The 16,128-nt window shown below is 37.6% G+C and overlaps 1 protein-coding gene across 6 annotated transcripts in view; it reads left to right on the forward strand.

Annotated features, from left to right (window-relative positions):
- Npas3 (neuronal PAS domain protein 3) overlaps positions 1-16,128 on the forward strand; it is an 830,756-nt gene that overhangs the window by 592,665 nt on the left and 221,963 nt on the right. For all 6 annotated transcript variants that reach the window (XM_077799936.1, XM_077799935.1, XM_026414289.2 and 3 more), the window contains one exon: positions 3,697-3,786. In XM_077799936.1, coding sequence (XP_077656062.1) covers positions 3,697-3,786 — 90 coding nt within the window. The remainder of the gene's footprint in view (positions 1-3,696; positions 3,787-16,128) is intronic.

Below are 16,128 nucleotides of genomic sequence, written 5' to 3' on the forward strand. Positions count from 1 at the left end.
AAAGTATATGTGTAAATGAAAATGATATATCTATTCAGGAACAGCCCTGAATACTTAGTAAGGCCATAAAAGGTCTACTCTAACCTTGATATTCCAAATATCCAGACTGTCTGAGAAATCCGTGGCATCTAAATCTGCAAATAATCTAATAAATCCTAAATAACACTTTTGGGCAAAACAGTTTCCATCCCTCTTTGTCATTATAGCATGTGTGTTATAAAACAAAAAGCATTGAGCTCAGAAGTATAACTAGATTTATTTTTTTTAATTTTTTTAAACTTTTTTTTTTTTTTTTTTTTTTTTAGTTTTTCGGCGGACACAACATCTTTGTTTTGTATGTGGTGCTGAGGATCGAACCCAGGCTGCACGCATGCCAGGGGAGCGCGATACCGCTTGAGCCACATCCCCAGCCCTATAACTAGATTTAAAAAGTCTTGACTGTGCTATTGTTTAGGTGCTTGTTTGACAAAGATAAGCAAGACTCTGTTCCACTGTTGAGAAATTTGTCATGTCTTGTTGAATAAGCCAACAAGGATCATACAATGTTGTAATATTATGGAAGTACTGAAGATTCAATCCTGGTTTCTGCCACAAGCTGGCTGTCCCATCTTGTCCAGCCATTTAGCCTCTCTGTGCCTCAGCTTCCTCACCTGAAAAAATGAGGGTTTAGACTACATGAGATTATTTCCATGCCAACTTCATCCATGCCAACTTTCTTCTGCTCCCAACAAGCCTTCTGATTGTCTCCACAGAAGTTCTCCTGTGATCTCTCTCTGTGTCATCACTCTCATTTGACAGTAGCATATGAGAGATGTGATTTGAGAAGATGGCCTACTGAGTTCTCTAATCATATAGAGCCCAAGGCTATTAGGTTGAATGAGAAAACAAACCAGGACCTTTTCTCCAAAGGGAAGGTCAAAGGGGGAGGGTTCTAATCCTCATGAGTCAATGATACCTGTAGTTTGAGACAAATACCCATAATTCAGGTTTGAATACCTTTCAACTAAGGAATGGGATGTGAAGTTGGGTCTAAAGCAGATTGACAAGTTACTCTTCACACAGCTATTACTTTTCCATTCAAGGGTGTTCCTGTTTACAGTTAGCTCTAGTCTGCTGCTTAGAAAAGTCTGAAGAAAAGCATCAATATTGATTTGATTTGGGTGTCTCAACTTAAAAAGGTGAAAGGAAGAAGTAAATGTTCAATCAGTAGTCTCTGAGAAATCTTGTTTCAGATAAAGATGTGTTGAAGTGAGATCCTTCCCGGATTTGTAGGAAGGAATCTTCTCTCCATTTGCACTGGTTTCAGGTGCAGTGAGATCAGCACACTTGTCTCCATAGATTCAAAACCAATGCAAAGGAAGAATGAGGGCATAAAACATTCTACAGTGGAAAGGTTAGACCTGATGAGGCCCTAGAGAGTTTGGCAGTTTGTCAAAGATAAGGACCCCATATCTCTTAGACAGTATTTTGTTCCCCACAGTTGGTTCCAGGGGAAATACCATAGAGCAAAGGTGACCATGTGACCTCTTGTGCAAATGATTTATAAACTCTTTTGTCATCCCACTTCTGGTTTTTTTTTTCCCTAACGATCTATCGTTTGAACCAAGTGATGCAGTTCAAGAAGTCGTAGGATGCCTTTTAGTCTAAATATTTTAACTTAAGAAATGCTGTGAACATTTGTCTTTTCAGAAATCACCCATATCAATTAGACAATGTTTATTTTTAGTAGAAAACAGAATAGTTATTGAGTCTATTAGGACACAAAATCAAACTCACCTAAGGATGGGCTGTTGCCTAACTGCACTAAACCTCAATTTCATTGTATATTAAATGTTGATGATATTTGTGAAAATTTAAAAATACATGCATACTGCTTAGCACACACTGCTTAATAAATAAAAGCTGTTATTATTTTACTGTCTCACCTAAAAAATTTCTATTGGGTAATTCACTCTTTTGTGAAGCAATATAATGTAACTTGAATTGTCTTCACAACTCACTAAATCAGAGGATACGACTGGTTGCCAGCTACAGTGTCTATCCATTGTGGGGCAGTGAAAAGAAGTCAGAAAACATGAAAATCCACATTTTATGTATGCATATAAATAAATACACATGTATGCCCAAATACGTATATCTAAACATATATGCACAAATACATGTATTTCATTGCCTTAGTCTGTTCTGTGCTGATATAGCATAATACCTGAGATGGGGTAATTTACAAAGAAGAGAGATTTATTTCTTATAGTTCTAGCATCTGTGAAGTCCAAAGTCAAGTGCCCCATATCTAGCCAGGGCCTTCTTACTGCATCATCCTACGGCAGAAGACAGAGGACAAGAGAGCAATTGAGAGAAGGAGAGGAAGGGGACCTCACTCATTCTTTTATCAGGAACCCACTCTTGAGATAACTAACCTGCTCTAGCAAAAACAGCGTTAATCCATTCATGAGCACAGAGTCCTCTTGACCTAATCACTTCTTAAAGGTCTCATCTCTAAACACTATATTGCACTGAGGGTTAAGTTTTCAACATATGAACTTTGGGAGACACATTCAATCCACAGCATTTGTATGCATACACATTCTTTTAAATTCAGTATTGTTTCTGGGGTTTGAAGGAATAGATATTTTACCTGAATTTTATGTACTTTTTCTACCTTTCTGTATTTAAAAACTATGTCATTAATTTAGTGCTTCCCCATATCTTGCTCCCAACATTGATTACATGTATTTTGCAAATTCACAACCTTTGCCAATGCCACTAATACTTAGTGTTGCAAGTAAGTCTTGTGCAATCCACTTTATTAAAAAATAAATAAATGAAGCAAAACAAAAGACTTAAGGATGATGGAAACTGCAAAATGTGCTTGGACCACAAGAAATTCAAACAAATGTATTTCCATTTTGGGTGGTGGCTTATAGTTGGAGACCTGATGATTTACGTCATTTGTCGAACTAGCAATGCAACTCTCCAATTAAAAAGTTGGTCTGAGGTTTCAGTAGTTACAGATGATGTGCAGATACTTTCATTCTTTTGTTCTTTCTTCTTCTGTGTTCAGGAGTTCTAATAGAAACTAGATCTATCACAATAAAACTTTAATACTGAGTTCTGCAAAACAGGATAGCAGTTTGCAAGGTTTCAGCCTGTAAACATTCACCCATAATGTATTGACTTTTCTTATTTGTTCTAACACAATAAGCACTGAGAATAAGGAGGGCATAATCCTCTATTAATTACTAAATTATTGATGTCCATAGTAGTTCAAGTAGTGATCCTACTTGCTCTTCCTATAGAAACTCTTTTTTTTCTTCCTTTTCAATTTCCATTCCTCTTCAGCTATTTAAGAGAATGTGTTGCTGATTTACTTTAAGTAACCACTGAATCCCCCCAAAATAAGGGTGAATGAAATCTTATGAAATCATCACAACCTTATTTATATGTGAATGTAATGTATCTCGATCAAAACAATGCAGGCCAAAGGAAGTTCCTGAAATAAAGAAAAGTTTATAGTTGTGATTCAGGTGTCTGAATTCGTTTACATATAATGCAGTCCTGAAAGATCTTAGAACTTGGGTTGCATATGAAGAAGAAATGGTCTTAAATTCATGTGTTGCTTTATATCAGTTGCCTTGTTAATTAAATATCAGATGTATTTATTAACCTGTTTATCTGTTTGTTTGTTTTTTCCTGCAGTCCCTGGATGGCTTTGTATTTGCACTAAATCAAGAAGGAAAATTTTTGTATATTTCCGAAACAGTCTCCATCTACCTAGGCCTCTCACAAGTAAGTGAAAACATTTAGATTCTTGGTGGCAAATTGTGAAGGCTCTCTCTGCCTCATGTTTTTCCTTCTTCAACGGATATTCTATTTAGCATGAATTATCAAATTTATTATTTAATGGGCTCTACCGGACTCACTAAGTCAGTGAGAAACCTGTCAGAATAAACTTGTGCTCAAAAACTTTAGTTCCCCTCCCTGCCCCCCAAGGATCATTATTAATTTATTGAGAACAAATGAAGTTTCTTCCCTCGGTTGTTTTGAACTTTGAAACCTCTGTGCCCAGTAGGAGAGGGACACACTAATAGTGCTTCCCTTGTGTCCTATTACTGGATGTTTATGGAGTACCCTGCATTATCCTGGGAGCTGACACAATGGCAGGAGTCATTTGGAGTCAAGAAATTCTGAAAGAGACCATTAAAATGTGTGGCAGGGAAGGTTCCAGCAAGGATATATTTTGCTGCCTTTGCAAATGCTTCCTAATGCTGAAAGACAATTTCATAAAATAAGGCAGTCTTTCATTGTTTGCTATTTAATTGCTCACATGTGTTTATCAGAGGGTAAAAGAAAAGAAGATGGATTCTGATGGGGCAAGTGACAACATCCTGGTTTTCAGTTCTTGATATTCCCCTGGAACACAAAAATTTTAGTTCCATTGGATTCCAAGACCCGGGCTGCATCTACAGAATGCCAAAATATCCTGAAGTAAAGTTTACCATTCAGCTAACTATCCAGATGTTTCTCTCCATAAAAGTGCTAAGCATCTGGGTATTTGTGCCTGTACAGGTAATTGGCTAAGTTTGACCCTTTTCATCTGGTGGTTTGGAAGGAGGAAAACAGCCTAGCCTCAGAGGGAGGGATTTTGTATGTATGTGACAATCTGCCAACTTGGATAATCTACCTCTCATCAGCTGCCTCTTGCAGCTGAAGCTAGAGATAAGATTCGCCTCTCTCCTCTTAAGTGGGGCCCACCCAGACCCACTGCTTCTCAATGTTGGCACAGCTCTAAGGGAGCATCTAGCATGGCTGGCTCTTGGTGAGTTTGTTGGGTAATAGCTAAATCAAGAAAGACGTTGGAAAATAATAGAGAGAGAAGAGATTTGGCATTTCACGAGGGTTGGGGGAGGAGGAGAAACACTGCCAAATTTGACTATTTACTGTTGAGAATCCAAACATGGGGTACCATCATTAATGCTTCCTTTAAGAACATACAAGCTATCAGATGTAATGTGCAGAGAATTCTATTTTTTGTGGGCTTTAGCAAACCAAGCGATAAAAACTGAGCTATTGTTAACTCAGTATTAGTATTCTTGTATCTTGTTAAAACTTCTGGTTTTGTAATAGCCTTTAATAGACCTTAAGCCTTGTCTTAATCTGCTTGGGACCTAGTAGTGAGAATCTTCAATTTTGAAATTGGTGCGCCACCATGTTGCAAATACTGTATAGAACTGGAAACGCCACTATTTGTTGTTCTGCAATGCCCATATTCATCTGTTTTATGTGGAGTATCCAACGAAGTTTAATAAGCCAGTAAAGAAGAAGGATGAATAATTAGTTTAAGCAGGTAAATGCTAATTAGGGAACTCCTGAAAAGCATCCATTATATACTAGCTCCAAACACATTTTACAGCCCTGGTTAGTGGTGTAATCCAAATTCTGTCAAGGCAACTGCATTTTCTGTAATTGAGATGTGTATGTTTGCTTTGCATAACAGATGGCTCTGTATGCTTAGACTGATAGCTAGGAAAATAATAATTGCATTATTCTGGCCAAAAGAATATTAGCTCTTGGGTTTTGGCCATTTCAGTCAGTCCTCCTGCCAGCACAGCATATGCACATATATGGATTGGATTTTCAAGGAAATTGATGCATCTGGAATAGTGTGGCCATCTGAAATATCATCTGTTCAAGAAAAATTTGGCTTTAACCCTGTGCTGGTTTCTCCTTAAATGCAGTTTATTTCTGTTCTTCTCTACTATAGCATTAAGTCAATCTTTTCCTAAATATGAAATAAATAATTGAGGTTTCTGCAAAAGAAAGTAGCCATGTAGAAATGGTACAGGATCTGGCAACTTCTGTGCGCTCAGCTCCTGCTTTTGCATGTGGTGGCTTTAAAAGTGTGCACCAATAGTCAACATCTTGACTTACCCAAGGCAGACCCTGGCTCCGTGCGCTGCTACCTTCTCCTTCTCATGGACACTTGCAGTGTTGAGGCTGGGATATAGGACACAAGTCTTCATTTGGCAATATTACACAACTGAAATGATGAGGGGTCAGAAAAAAGTGATTTTTTTTTCACATACCAATCTATGTAGAGTTCAAAACTGAAATTTAAGAGTTCTAGATTAACATGAAAATGGCCTAATATGATATAGCTTTAAATGCTGAAACTTAGGAAAAGAGTTTTCAAACCAGTTAAGCTACCAAGTCATACTAGGAAACTGGAGATCCCTGAGACATACCGTTCTCAAGCCATTTGGGAGGTTGCAGGGTGCCTCAGGGAAATACGCAAACATATTCTAAGTCATTCAGTTAAGCATCTGGTCTTCTACCAATACAAACACATGCACGGGAGCACAACCATTACTAAAATTTGGACTGAATGCTCTGCTTGTGTTCTACAACTTTGGCTAAGTGGTTATTCCACCATATTCTAGATAGCGATAAGGAGTAAGTTATGCTCCCTCCTTTCCTTTTAAAACAGTTTTGTTAAATAAAAAACATGTGCCTCTATCAGCAAAGACCTACCCAGAGAAATTGCTGAGTATCTCTGTTTGTTAGGGCGGAGCCATGTCTGCATTTCTTTTTTTTTTTTAATTTTTTTTTTTTGAAAGAGAGAGAGAGAGAGAGAGAGAGAGAGAGAATTTTTAATATTTATTTTTTAGTTTTCGGCGGACACAACATCTTTGTTGGTATGTGGTGCTGAGGATCGAACCCGGGCCGCAAGCATGCCAGGCATGGCGCGCTACCGCTTGAGCCACATCCCCAGCCCCCATGTCTGCATTTCTAACTCTCAAGATATTCCATCCTCAGTTTTATTTTCTTTCAACATGTAAATAAATATGGTGGCTTTAAAATGGCTTATGCCAATTAGGATTTGTTTTTGGCTTATGAGAAAAACCGTGAAGTAGGGAAACTTCTGCTGAGCTTGGTGGTGTAGCCTGGGTACAGAGCCAGCCAGAATGAATTTGTTTTTGCATGACACTGAGTATGAGAGTTCCTGGTGTCCAGGACACTGTGTGCTGGTCACTGTCATGTGCTTGTGGTGAAGGAATGAAGTAAGCAATGGTAAGATTCGAGTCTCCTCAGCAGCCCTTTTGTCTTTTCCAGGCAGTCAGATAGATATGTAACTTCACATCCAAGAAGTGGTTTTAGGTGGTAGAAGTATGCATTGTGGACTTGCTTTCCTAGGTAAAAATGATTCCCACTTACTCACCATGAGGCCTTCTCCTAAAGGAAGAGCCCCATATATTAAGGATGATTTTGGTTTACATAGAGATTAAAAGACTTCTTATCCCTAGCAATGGCATTCAGAGCTAGCCAGACAACTCTGCTCCCTAGCTATGATGGAACTGGTCAAATGAAAATAAAGAAAGAAAATAGAATAGATTCCCTAATTCTGAAAATGTAACAATGATAATGTACCCAGCTTTTATGAAATCTCTTCCAAAACATAAGGGGCTTAATCACCAAAGAATCCAACAAGGACATTTCATGATAAATAAAAAGCAGTTCTAGTTTATACAGAATTTAAAGTTTGGAGAAATATTTATATGTTGGCTTATATTCTTCTCTTTCCACAAAGGATTTGAAATAAACATTTGCAATAAAAAATGATGTCCACATAGAACAAGGGAATAAAAAATAAGCAAAAATGGGTAATATGTTGCCACAGAGTAGGAGAACACAAATAGGTGCATTTATAAAATGGGATATAAATGGTCAGATTTAGCTGTGAGCTTCCTGGCAACCAAAGCAAAAAAAAGAAAATAGAATCAAATGCCAAAAATAAGGAATCATTGCTTTTCAAGGATAGCAGTTTTTCTGGACCTGAAATCTGAAAATAGATTTCATATAGGATACCTACAGAGGCTAACATATAGATTATAGACATATCAATTTGCTTCCACTAGAGTCCACATTCACAGCAAGACTTAAATGACACATATGGCAAACACAAACATTTTAGAAATCTCATAAGCTGACAGCATCACTGCAGTGAATCATGGCTAGGCTAAAGATCATTTTGAGAGTTCTGGAATTTAGGCCTTTCAATAGCATTGGCTAATTTGATGTTTACATGGTTTCAAAATCAGCTTTCCTTTTATCCACCCTCAAACACTGCATTTTCTTCTAAATCCTCATGAGAACCATAACAGTATAGGTGTCAGAGGCAGAAGACATGGGTCTCAGTTAGCAGAGGATAAAAATGGACTCATGCCTTCTGAAAACCTTTATCCTTGTGAGGTTGAGAGATGATTGTGATGCACAGCTATGCCAGCAGAATGTTTTCAACCTGGGAAATTAACCCCCTTTTTAAGGTTGTGACATCATTAAAAAAAATACCCTATGCACCAGCTGAAGCCTCTCTTGAAATGTGTTCTAATCACCCTCCTCCACATAATGAGTGACTTCCCTTCTTCTCACATGTCCCCACCCTCATATCAGATATTTCCTGGAGATCTAAAATCAGCCAGAAGGTGGCTGCAGACTGGGTTACAGATTGGTCTGTTTGAAGGCAGCTTGCTGAAAGGGACAGGGTGACTGCCGATATAATAAGGGCTAAAAGAGGTGAAGGTGAAAAAGGGTAAATGGTTGTTTTAAATTTGGTCTTTTTTTTTTTAATCATGCAGATATTTATCATAAACTCCTTTACCCATCCTGTTGTTCATCTCCATATTTTAGATTTCTCTGCATTTGTTATATAGAATGGCAAATAAAATTACAGCCACAGCGCACAAGTACAAGGTCAAATAAATGACAGAGCTCAGTCTATTTGTGAAGCTATTCTGAAAGGGAACCATGGTGCCAAATGTGGTTTATTTGAATAATAAAGAAGAATTAGATTCCCCTGATAACTTGGCCGAGGGCCAATAAATCACTGGAGGTTAAAGATGCTTTGCAACTGCCATGTCTTTCTTTTGCTTTTCCAAAGTGCAAGCCTCAACTCTTCCATTCTCTGTTTTTCAATGCAAATCAAGTTGAGGTTATGTGGTTAATACTCTCGCTTCTGTGCTTGTAAAAGATATATATTTCTTTAGTGAGGTGAAAAAAAAGAAGACATTAACTTTCCTTACAAGTTATTGCTCTTGTTTGGCATCATCACATCCTAGAGAGCTGGAATATAGAGACAAAAAAAAAGGTATTATTATTTCAACACAACAGAGGGCTTGCAGTGATGGAACCAAGTACATCCATCCATCATTGGCGTTTTTTACAGTTGGTTTTCTAAATTTATGCAATGCTAGGATAACTGGGTTCCTTTCCTAAATGAATGCAAATGTTGCTTTATGGCCCCCCTTTTCAAAGTCTTTTGAGTAGGCATACCTTGATTTTTTTTAAAAAAAAAGGAAGAAAAAGAAAAATGTGTAATTTTCTGCAGCTTGTGATGCCCGCCCCCTCCCCTGCCATCAGTAAGTCTGCATTTTTCTCCTATACTAATCATAAAAAGTTCATCACTTCTGGATATAACAAAGAAAAATGCCCTTTTGAATGTGGAAGCTCTGAGGGTTTGGAGACTATTGAGAAAATATAAGTATCAAAATAATTCAGAAACAGTACAAGGCACAGTGGCACATTATCAATTTACAACATTTAAATTGATAAATGCTTGGTGGTGAAGGCCTACAAGGGCACTTTGAAAAGCAAATAGCGACCTGGTGAAGAAATTGATTTTTCCCCCCCGAAAATGACTGCATGATGCATCATTTGACTGCATGCTGTCCGAGTGCTTGACAGAGATAATCTCAGCAATCCCACGGGTGACCTTATCGTTCTCACCAGGGCAACTTTGTCTACGTTCTGACTTTGTGCATGTCAAGGTTCCTCCCGGCAGGATCCTTGGGGGAAAAAGTTCCTCTGTTCGATCCAGATATTGAACAGCTCGCTCTTCCCCCTTTTCCCTCCACCCCACCCCGGCAAATAGGCAAACACGCCTCTTTATTTCATCCATAATTATGAATGAGTCAGGCAGAAGAATACAGCTCTGTGCTCTGTATCTGTGAAAGCCCTTATTGCCTTTTAGTTCACATAGTTCTTAGCTGATGATCTATAGTGGCAGGGATCTTTTTTATCAAAAAGAGTAGGAAAATTCCCTAATGTTCTTCTATGGTACGCTGCCGTCTTAAGCAAAATGGGAAAAGCTAGCTTGTTTCTTTCTCTCCCTTGCTTATAGGGGTTTTTCCCCCTCCCCTAAATTCTTGACACAGAAACCTTCTGAAAGTGTCTTAAGCCATACCTGTTACTTTCTATTAACTTTGTTCTCTTACCATCCAGTGATCCTAGGTATTTATCTTATACCTTTAAAATTATGCAACAATGGTATAAGCCCCAGGTAATGTGTTACCCTGAGATATTTGGCTATGAATCCCAGTGGCAGCCTCTGTAGAAATTCGATGCAGTCCATGAGGCTTCTTCGGGACTGCTGGTGTATGGGAAAGTGTTTTTCTATCAGAGAGGAATAATTGACAATTTTTTATGCTTAATTTTTTTTCTGTTGATATATATGGATGCGTGTATGTGCGTGTCTGTTTATCAGTAATCTTCCTGCCACACAGCTTGTCGTTGATAATTACAATTCTTGATTAGCCATTTCTTGAAGGCAACAAATTCCCTGCCTGGTTTGGCCCCCTGAAGCTATAGTCCCCACTGCCTTTGACACCCTCAGTTCACCATCTTCAACCCCTTTTACCTCCTTCTTTCATCCACAACATTAATTCTGAGTGAACAAGACGTGCTTCCTTGCTTTTGACAAGATTTGCTGCAGTCTCATGCGACAAAAACCCAACACTCATTCCAGATTCAGAAAGTAGGATTTATAACAGCATTTTAATTTAATGTTGGATGTCGAACATATAAAGAGATCACAGTAGTACTAGAGCTGAAAATTGATGCCTTTTTTATTAGTGTCCTCTCAGAAGTGGGTGAGACGCTGTTTGTGCAGTGGAGCACAGAGCAGCACAGTCAGATGAATGAGGATATGCTATCTGCAAGGAATCATATTTCAAGCCACTGTCGGCCTCTATTGATGTGCTCAGAGTTGAAAGGTTATGCTAGTAAATGCCATCCGAATTTCCAGCATTAGAAATCGGTAGAATAATCTGCTGCCTGTCACTTTATGCTCAGCCTAAATGCACTGCATGGGGATGTTTTACTTATTTTAACTCCAAATTAATTTCTTATTACTGGTGCATTTCTTTCTCTTCTCCATGCCTTCCTCAGTCCCCAAATAGGACTGATCTTTCACAGGTTCTTGAGAATAGACCAATTTCTGTGAAAGAAATGTGCGTCATCATACATGAGAATCATGTTATTCTGACTTATTCCTTTGAACATATTTTACCAGGCAACGAGGCTAAAACATAGGAAGTCTATGTGAAGAGGCCTCTTCTTGTTAGATTGCATCACAGAATCTCAGGACAATTCAAGATAGGCTCAGTATTGTCAAATGTATAAATTGAGGAACTTCTACATTGCTTCTTAATTCCTGGAATTAAAGTGAGCCAGGGAAAAAGAAAGATGGAGATTTTCTTCATTTTATGAATAAGGAAATCTAATGTCCAAAAAATGCTTTCTAAGGAGCCAGCTCATTTTGTTTGTGTGGTTAAAATGGTATTTTCAGCTTCATTTTTGAAGTAGAGCACTAAGCAAAAGTAAGATTAAGAAAATTTAGCCATCATTCTAAGTCTGTAATTTATTCATTTTTAAATAATGAAATGATGTTTTTCTGAATTAACCCATGTATTATTCATGCAGGCATTGGCAATGTAATGTCCCTAGTTTTCTGGAAAGCAATGTGCATTTCTTTGCCTGACAAGCAGTATTTTCTATATGGTATTAATTTAATGACTTATTTTATTATGCAAAGTTGGAAAGTAAAGATAATTTCTGTCCATAATGTGGTGCTTATATAGACAATATATGCAAAAAAGGAAATACCTCTGCACCTAAGCCCACTCTCCTTTCTCAGTGAACCTGGACCCTGTGTGAATGATGAGAGAATGCAAACTGCTCATATGAAGAGTAAGAAATAACTTGACCTTCTGGGAAGGAGGTCATAAAATCGTTAAATTCATGTGAAATCCAAATTTCATTTCTACATAAACACATTCAATCTATATAGGGTTTTAGGTCTTACATAAGAAGACATGGTTTTCATGACAGGAGTAACATGGCAACAATTTCAATGATAATTTCAGTTGGAATATAATAAGGAAATTGACTTTAGGATTTTGCATAAGTTCTAACTAGGCTGAAGACCTAAAAACTGATGCTGGTTTTGGAAAACAAATGTTCTATAGCTTTTTATCTTTCTTATGCCTATTTTCTTCTTTAGGTGACAGCCTAAAAATGTAATCTCTTTTAAAAAAGATAAAGCATCATTTTTAAAGAGATTGGTAGCAATTGGGTCAATTATTTAAGGTATCTTTTGATATATGTTTGTGTAAATATGTCTATAACATACCTATCTGAAGTTTGGAATTGGTTTCTTTCTAATTTGGTTTTCATGCCTACTGCATTTTGTCTATTAATAGCAATACTTTCCAAAATGATTCACTCAAACAGAAAACCAGGTTTTCCTTGGGGTGTTTCCTTCTCCTTTCAGCATCCTACAACTGCAAATTTACCACATTCAATAACAAAACAAAAACTTTCTCCTGTGCTGTTAATTTTTAATGCACTGGCAGATTAAATCTATTGCTTTCAATAACTATGCAAACTTTTTGAGAGCAAGGGAATGTATGCAGAAAGAAGTTGTGTCCAGGTCTGAAATTGGATGCCTTCAGGGCAATTTAGGGCCCTTGGCTGAGGTAACACAGAATACCTGTGGGCCAAGCATGGCATATGATAAATCTCAGAAGTGTGTCAGTAATACAGCTTTTGGATGTCAGGTAACAAAGATGCCATAGCCAATGTCATAGATGCCATTATCATAGACGCCATTTCGTTTTTTGTCTAGGTTTTTGAGTATCAAACTTCACATTAAGGAACCTCTTCCCTTTGGCCTTTCTCTCCCCCATAGAAGCACTATTTGGGGACCACAGACAATTCTTTGAGCACTGCTTCGATATGAGACAGTATGGATTTGATTTGTCTTTCGGTTAGGAAAGAGCTAAGGTTTTAAGGAATATATACAATGGAGATGGTTTCACAAGTCTCTGTGTTTTGTTATTACACCATATCACTTTCAGATATTTGTAACTACTCTCCCTATCATCCTTTAGTAGATGTGTTTATCTGATCAATCAAAGTTCAAAATTGTTAAACTTGATGTTTACTAGGAGTTTAAAAACATTTGCACAAAACATTATTGGCTACATATAGGAGAGATGCAGAGAAATGTTTCCAGAAAACAGGAATGGTAGTATGAGCTCTAATGTGGTTCTTTCCCATGAAATGTGCAGGTCTGCTTTGTTTTAAGAAATGTTAAGCTAGCAAAATTACTAAATGACTAGATAAAAGATTATTTGTGCTACAAAGTATTCCTTTAAGTGGTGAGTGCCTTTTTTGCCTTTAAATGTCTATGTAGAGAATCCTTATCTAATGTCAGATAAAATCATTAGGGAGTAAGTGGGGGGGGGAGGCACAAAAATTATATTGTTCAGAGGGATTGCATTTTGAGATCAATCACAAATGAAAATGGAAAGTGAGATTTTGCTGATAGACAAAAATATGAAGCAGGCCTCACCCACCCCCCTTATGAACATTAGGATCAGATTAGCCTTGGTTTCCAAGTGTCACGGGAGTGTTGTTCACAACTTGGTCATTGAAAGAGGGAAACATGGTCACACTGTGATCTCCAGTGAACTCTGGTTGTCCAGGATCACTTTATAGTGCTGCATGGCATAAGTCAGGCATACTTGTGACATCCTGTCTACATATGTGTGTGGATCAGAAAAATCTGGGGAAGGAAAATCACAAGTTCAAACCAGCCTCAGCAATTTAGCATGGCGCTGAGTAAATTAGTGAGACCCTGTCACTAAATAAAATATAAAAAAGGGCTGGGGACATGTCTCAATGACTAAGTGCCTCTGGGTTCAATCCCCAGTACCAAAATAAATAAATAAAAATTAAAAAAAGAAAGAAAGTCTGCACCTCCCTGAGGCCAAAAGATGCAAATTCAAGGAAATAAGAAGTGAGACCCGGCACAACTCCCTGAAATAATAATAAAAGAACCCATAATTTTTCCGGTTCATTAATTAAAATTGACATTGCAGGTTTGCAAAGACCAAGAAAGACCATGCCATTCCACTACAATTCAAAACCTTTTCACTTGAGCAGACAAGTAAATCACACAATTACTGGGACTCATTCAGCTCTTTAGAAAAAGCACAGGCCTGCAACCTTGGGTGTAGCATACATTGAAATTAGAAGTTGAACTGAAGATATTTCTAAAATGTCACAACTGCTCTGTGACACTGGATGATATGTTTATCCATTCATTATCACCAAGAACACCTGGGGCGGTGCTCAGGAAATCAGATAGTGCCTTTTAAAATAATTATAAAAGAAGCATAGATTAGTGAGCTGAGGGAAAAATAGACAATCCTGAATCATGATGTTACTAATTTTGAACTGTTTGGGGGCATCAGCTTCCAAATCACAACAGTGTAATAACTGACTGCAACTGTCAGCAATGCTGAGGAGAGACAGTGCCAAGTATGACTATTTCTAAAAAGCAAATGTTTCCTGGAGATGAAATCCAAGCATTCATTTTCTGTTTATAAAATTAAGACATTCCGGTAGTGGTGTTTCCTATTATCAGTTTCTGACTGGATTCGTTTTTGTCTGTTAGACATTTAGTCTTGTCTTTGGAAAATCAGGAAAAAGAGCCCTGGGTTGGAATCCAGGAGACCTGGTTTGGGTCTTGCCTATGATACTAATCAGGCAAGTGACCTTGGAGCAGCGTTCCTTGTCATTTTTCTAAGTATAAAATGAAGGGGGGATTTCTCAGGCTCTGTCTTCTTTCAGATGTGTGCTGTCTGCAGTTCACTCAACACTGGGCTTTTTTTTTTTCCTACACACTGGGGTAGGGGTGGGGGAGGGGAGCCTGGCAGAAGTAGGCTATTTTATTTTTAACCTTCAAAGGAATTTAGTTGAGCAGATGCTACCCCGAACTAGTCAGAGTAGAAAAGAAATGATATGGCTTTTAAAGGGCACATCTCGCATATCTACTGGGGTAAAGTAATTCTGGCAATGCTTCAAAGGATATAACTTTTGATGGTAAAGTAGGTAGGCTATGGAATGAAATCACATATGGCAGGCTGTCAAAGTCTCCTACACTTTCAGTACATTTATATAAGTGCAAATGGAGGCTGCTTAGATGGAGTCCCTAGCAATTTCCTGCTAAGACTGCTTCCAGATTATCTGATATTATTTGACTAAATTATCTCTGTAGAAGCTGAGGACAACTTTTATGATCAAATATTTTGAAATTAGTTTTCCTCGTTGGCAGATTATCTGAAATATGAATTGCTCTCGTTTGAGCACTCGAAATTGAAAGGCTTTTTGTAATAGCAATTATATAAAAACAAGGGTACTGAAGTGCTGTATATCATGCTGAAGGGGATATGTTTATAGGTCAGTGATGTCAATAACTGTAGTTCTCGCAGATACCTCGTCGTTACCCTTTTATTCTGGGCTAATGCAAAGGACAGACTGGCTTTCTTTTTAACGAGGATATTTCATTTTTGAGAATAAATAATGATTTTATTGACTCCAGGCATTTAAATGTAGTCAATTCATGTTTATTACCTTTCCCAAACCTTTCATAGGGTGTCTAATAATCTAAGAAGTGGGGAAAATGTTGAAAAATGTATAAAAGCCTAAACAGTACTATTATCTGATGATTATTTTGTGCATTCCTGATACCTCCTCTGTGATGTATTTCTATCACTCTGTGAACCTTATCTATTCATATCAATGGTCCCACATTTAATAATAATCATAACTGACATTTATTAATCCCTTATTGTGGTTCTCAGTAGTTTATGTCAACTAAAGTTTATAATCCCAACTATTATTAGGTAGGTTTACTATCTATCCTGTTTTACAGATTAGAAAACTGAGGCAGAGAGCTTAAGCAGCTTGCCCAAGGTCATACAATGAGGAAGTGGCAAAACTACTATT

Source organism: Urocitellus parryii, chromosome 6 (genome assembly GCF_045843805.1).
Source record: "Urocitellus parryii isolate mUroPar1 chromosome 6, mUroPar1.hap1, whole genome shotgun sequence".
In the NCBI taxonomy this organism is placed as follows: domain Eukaryota; kingdom Metazoa; phylum Chordata; class Mammalia; order Rodentia; family Sciuridae; genus Urocitellus; species Urocitellus parryii.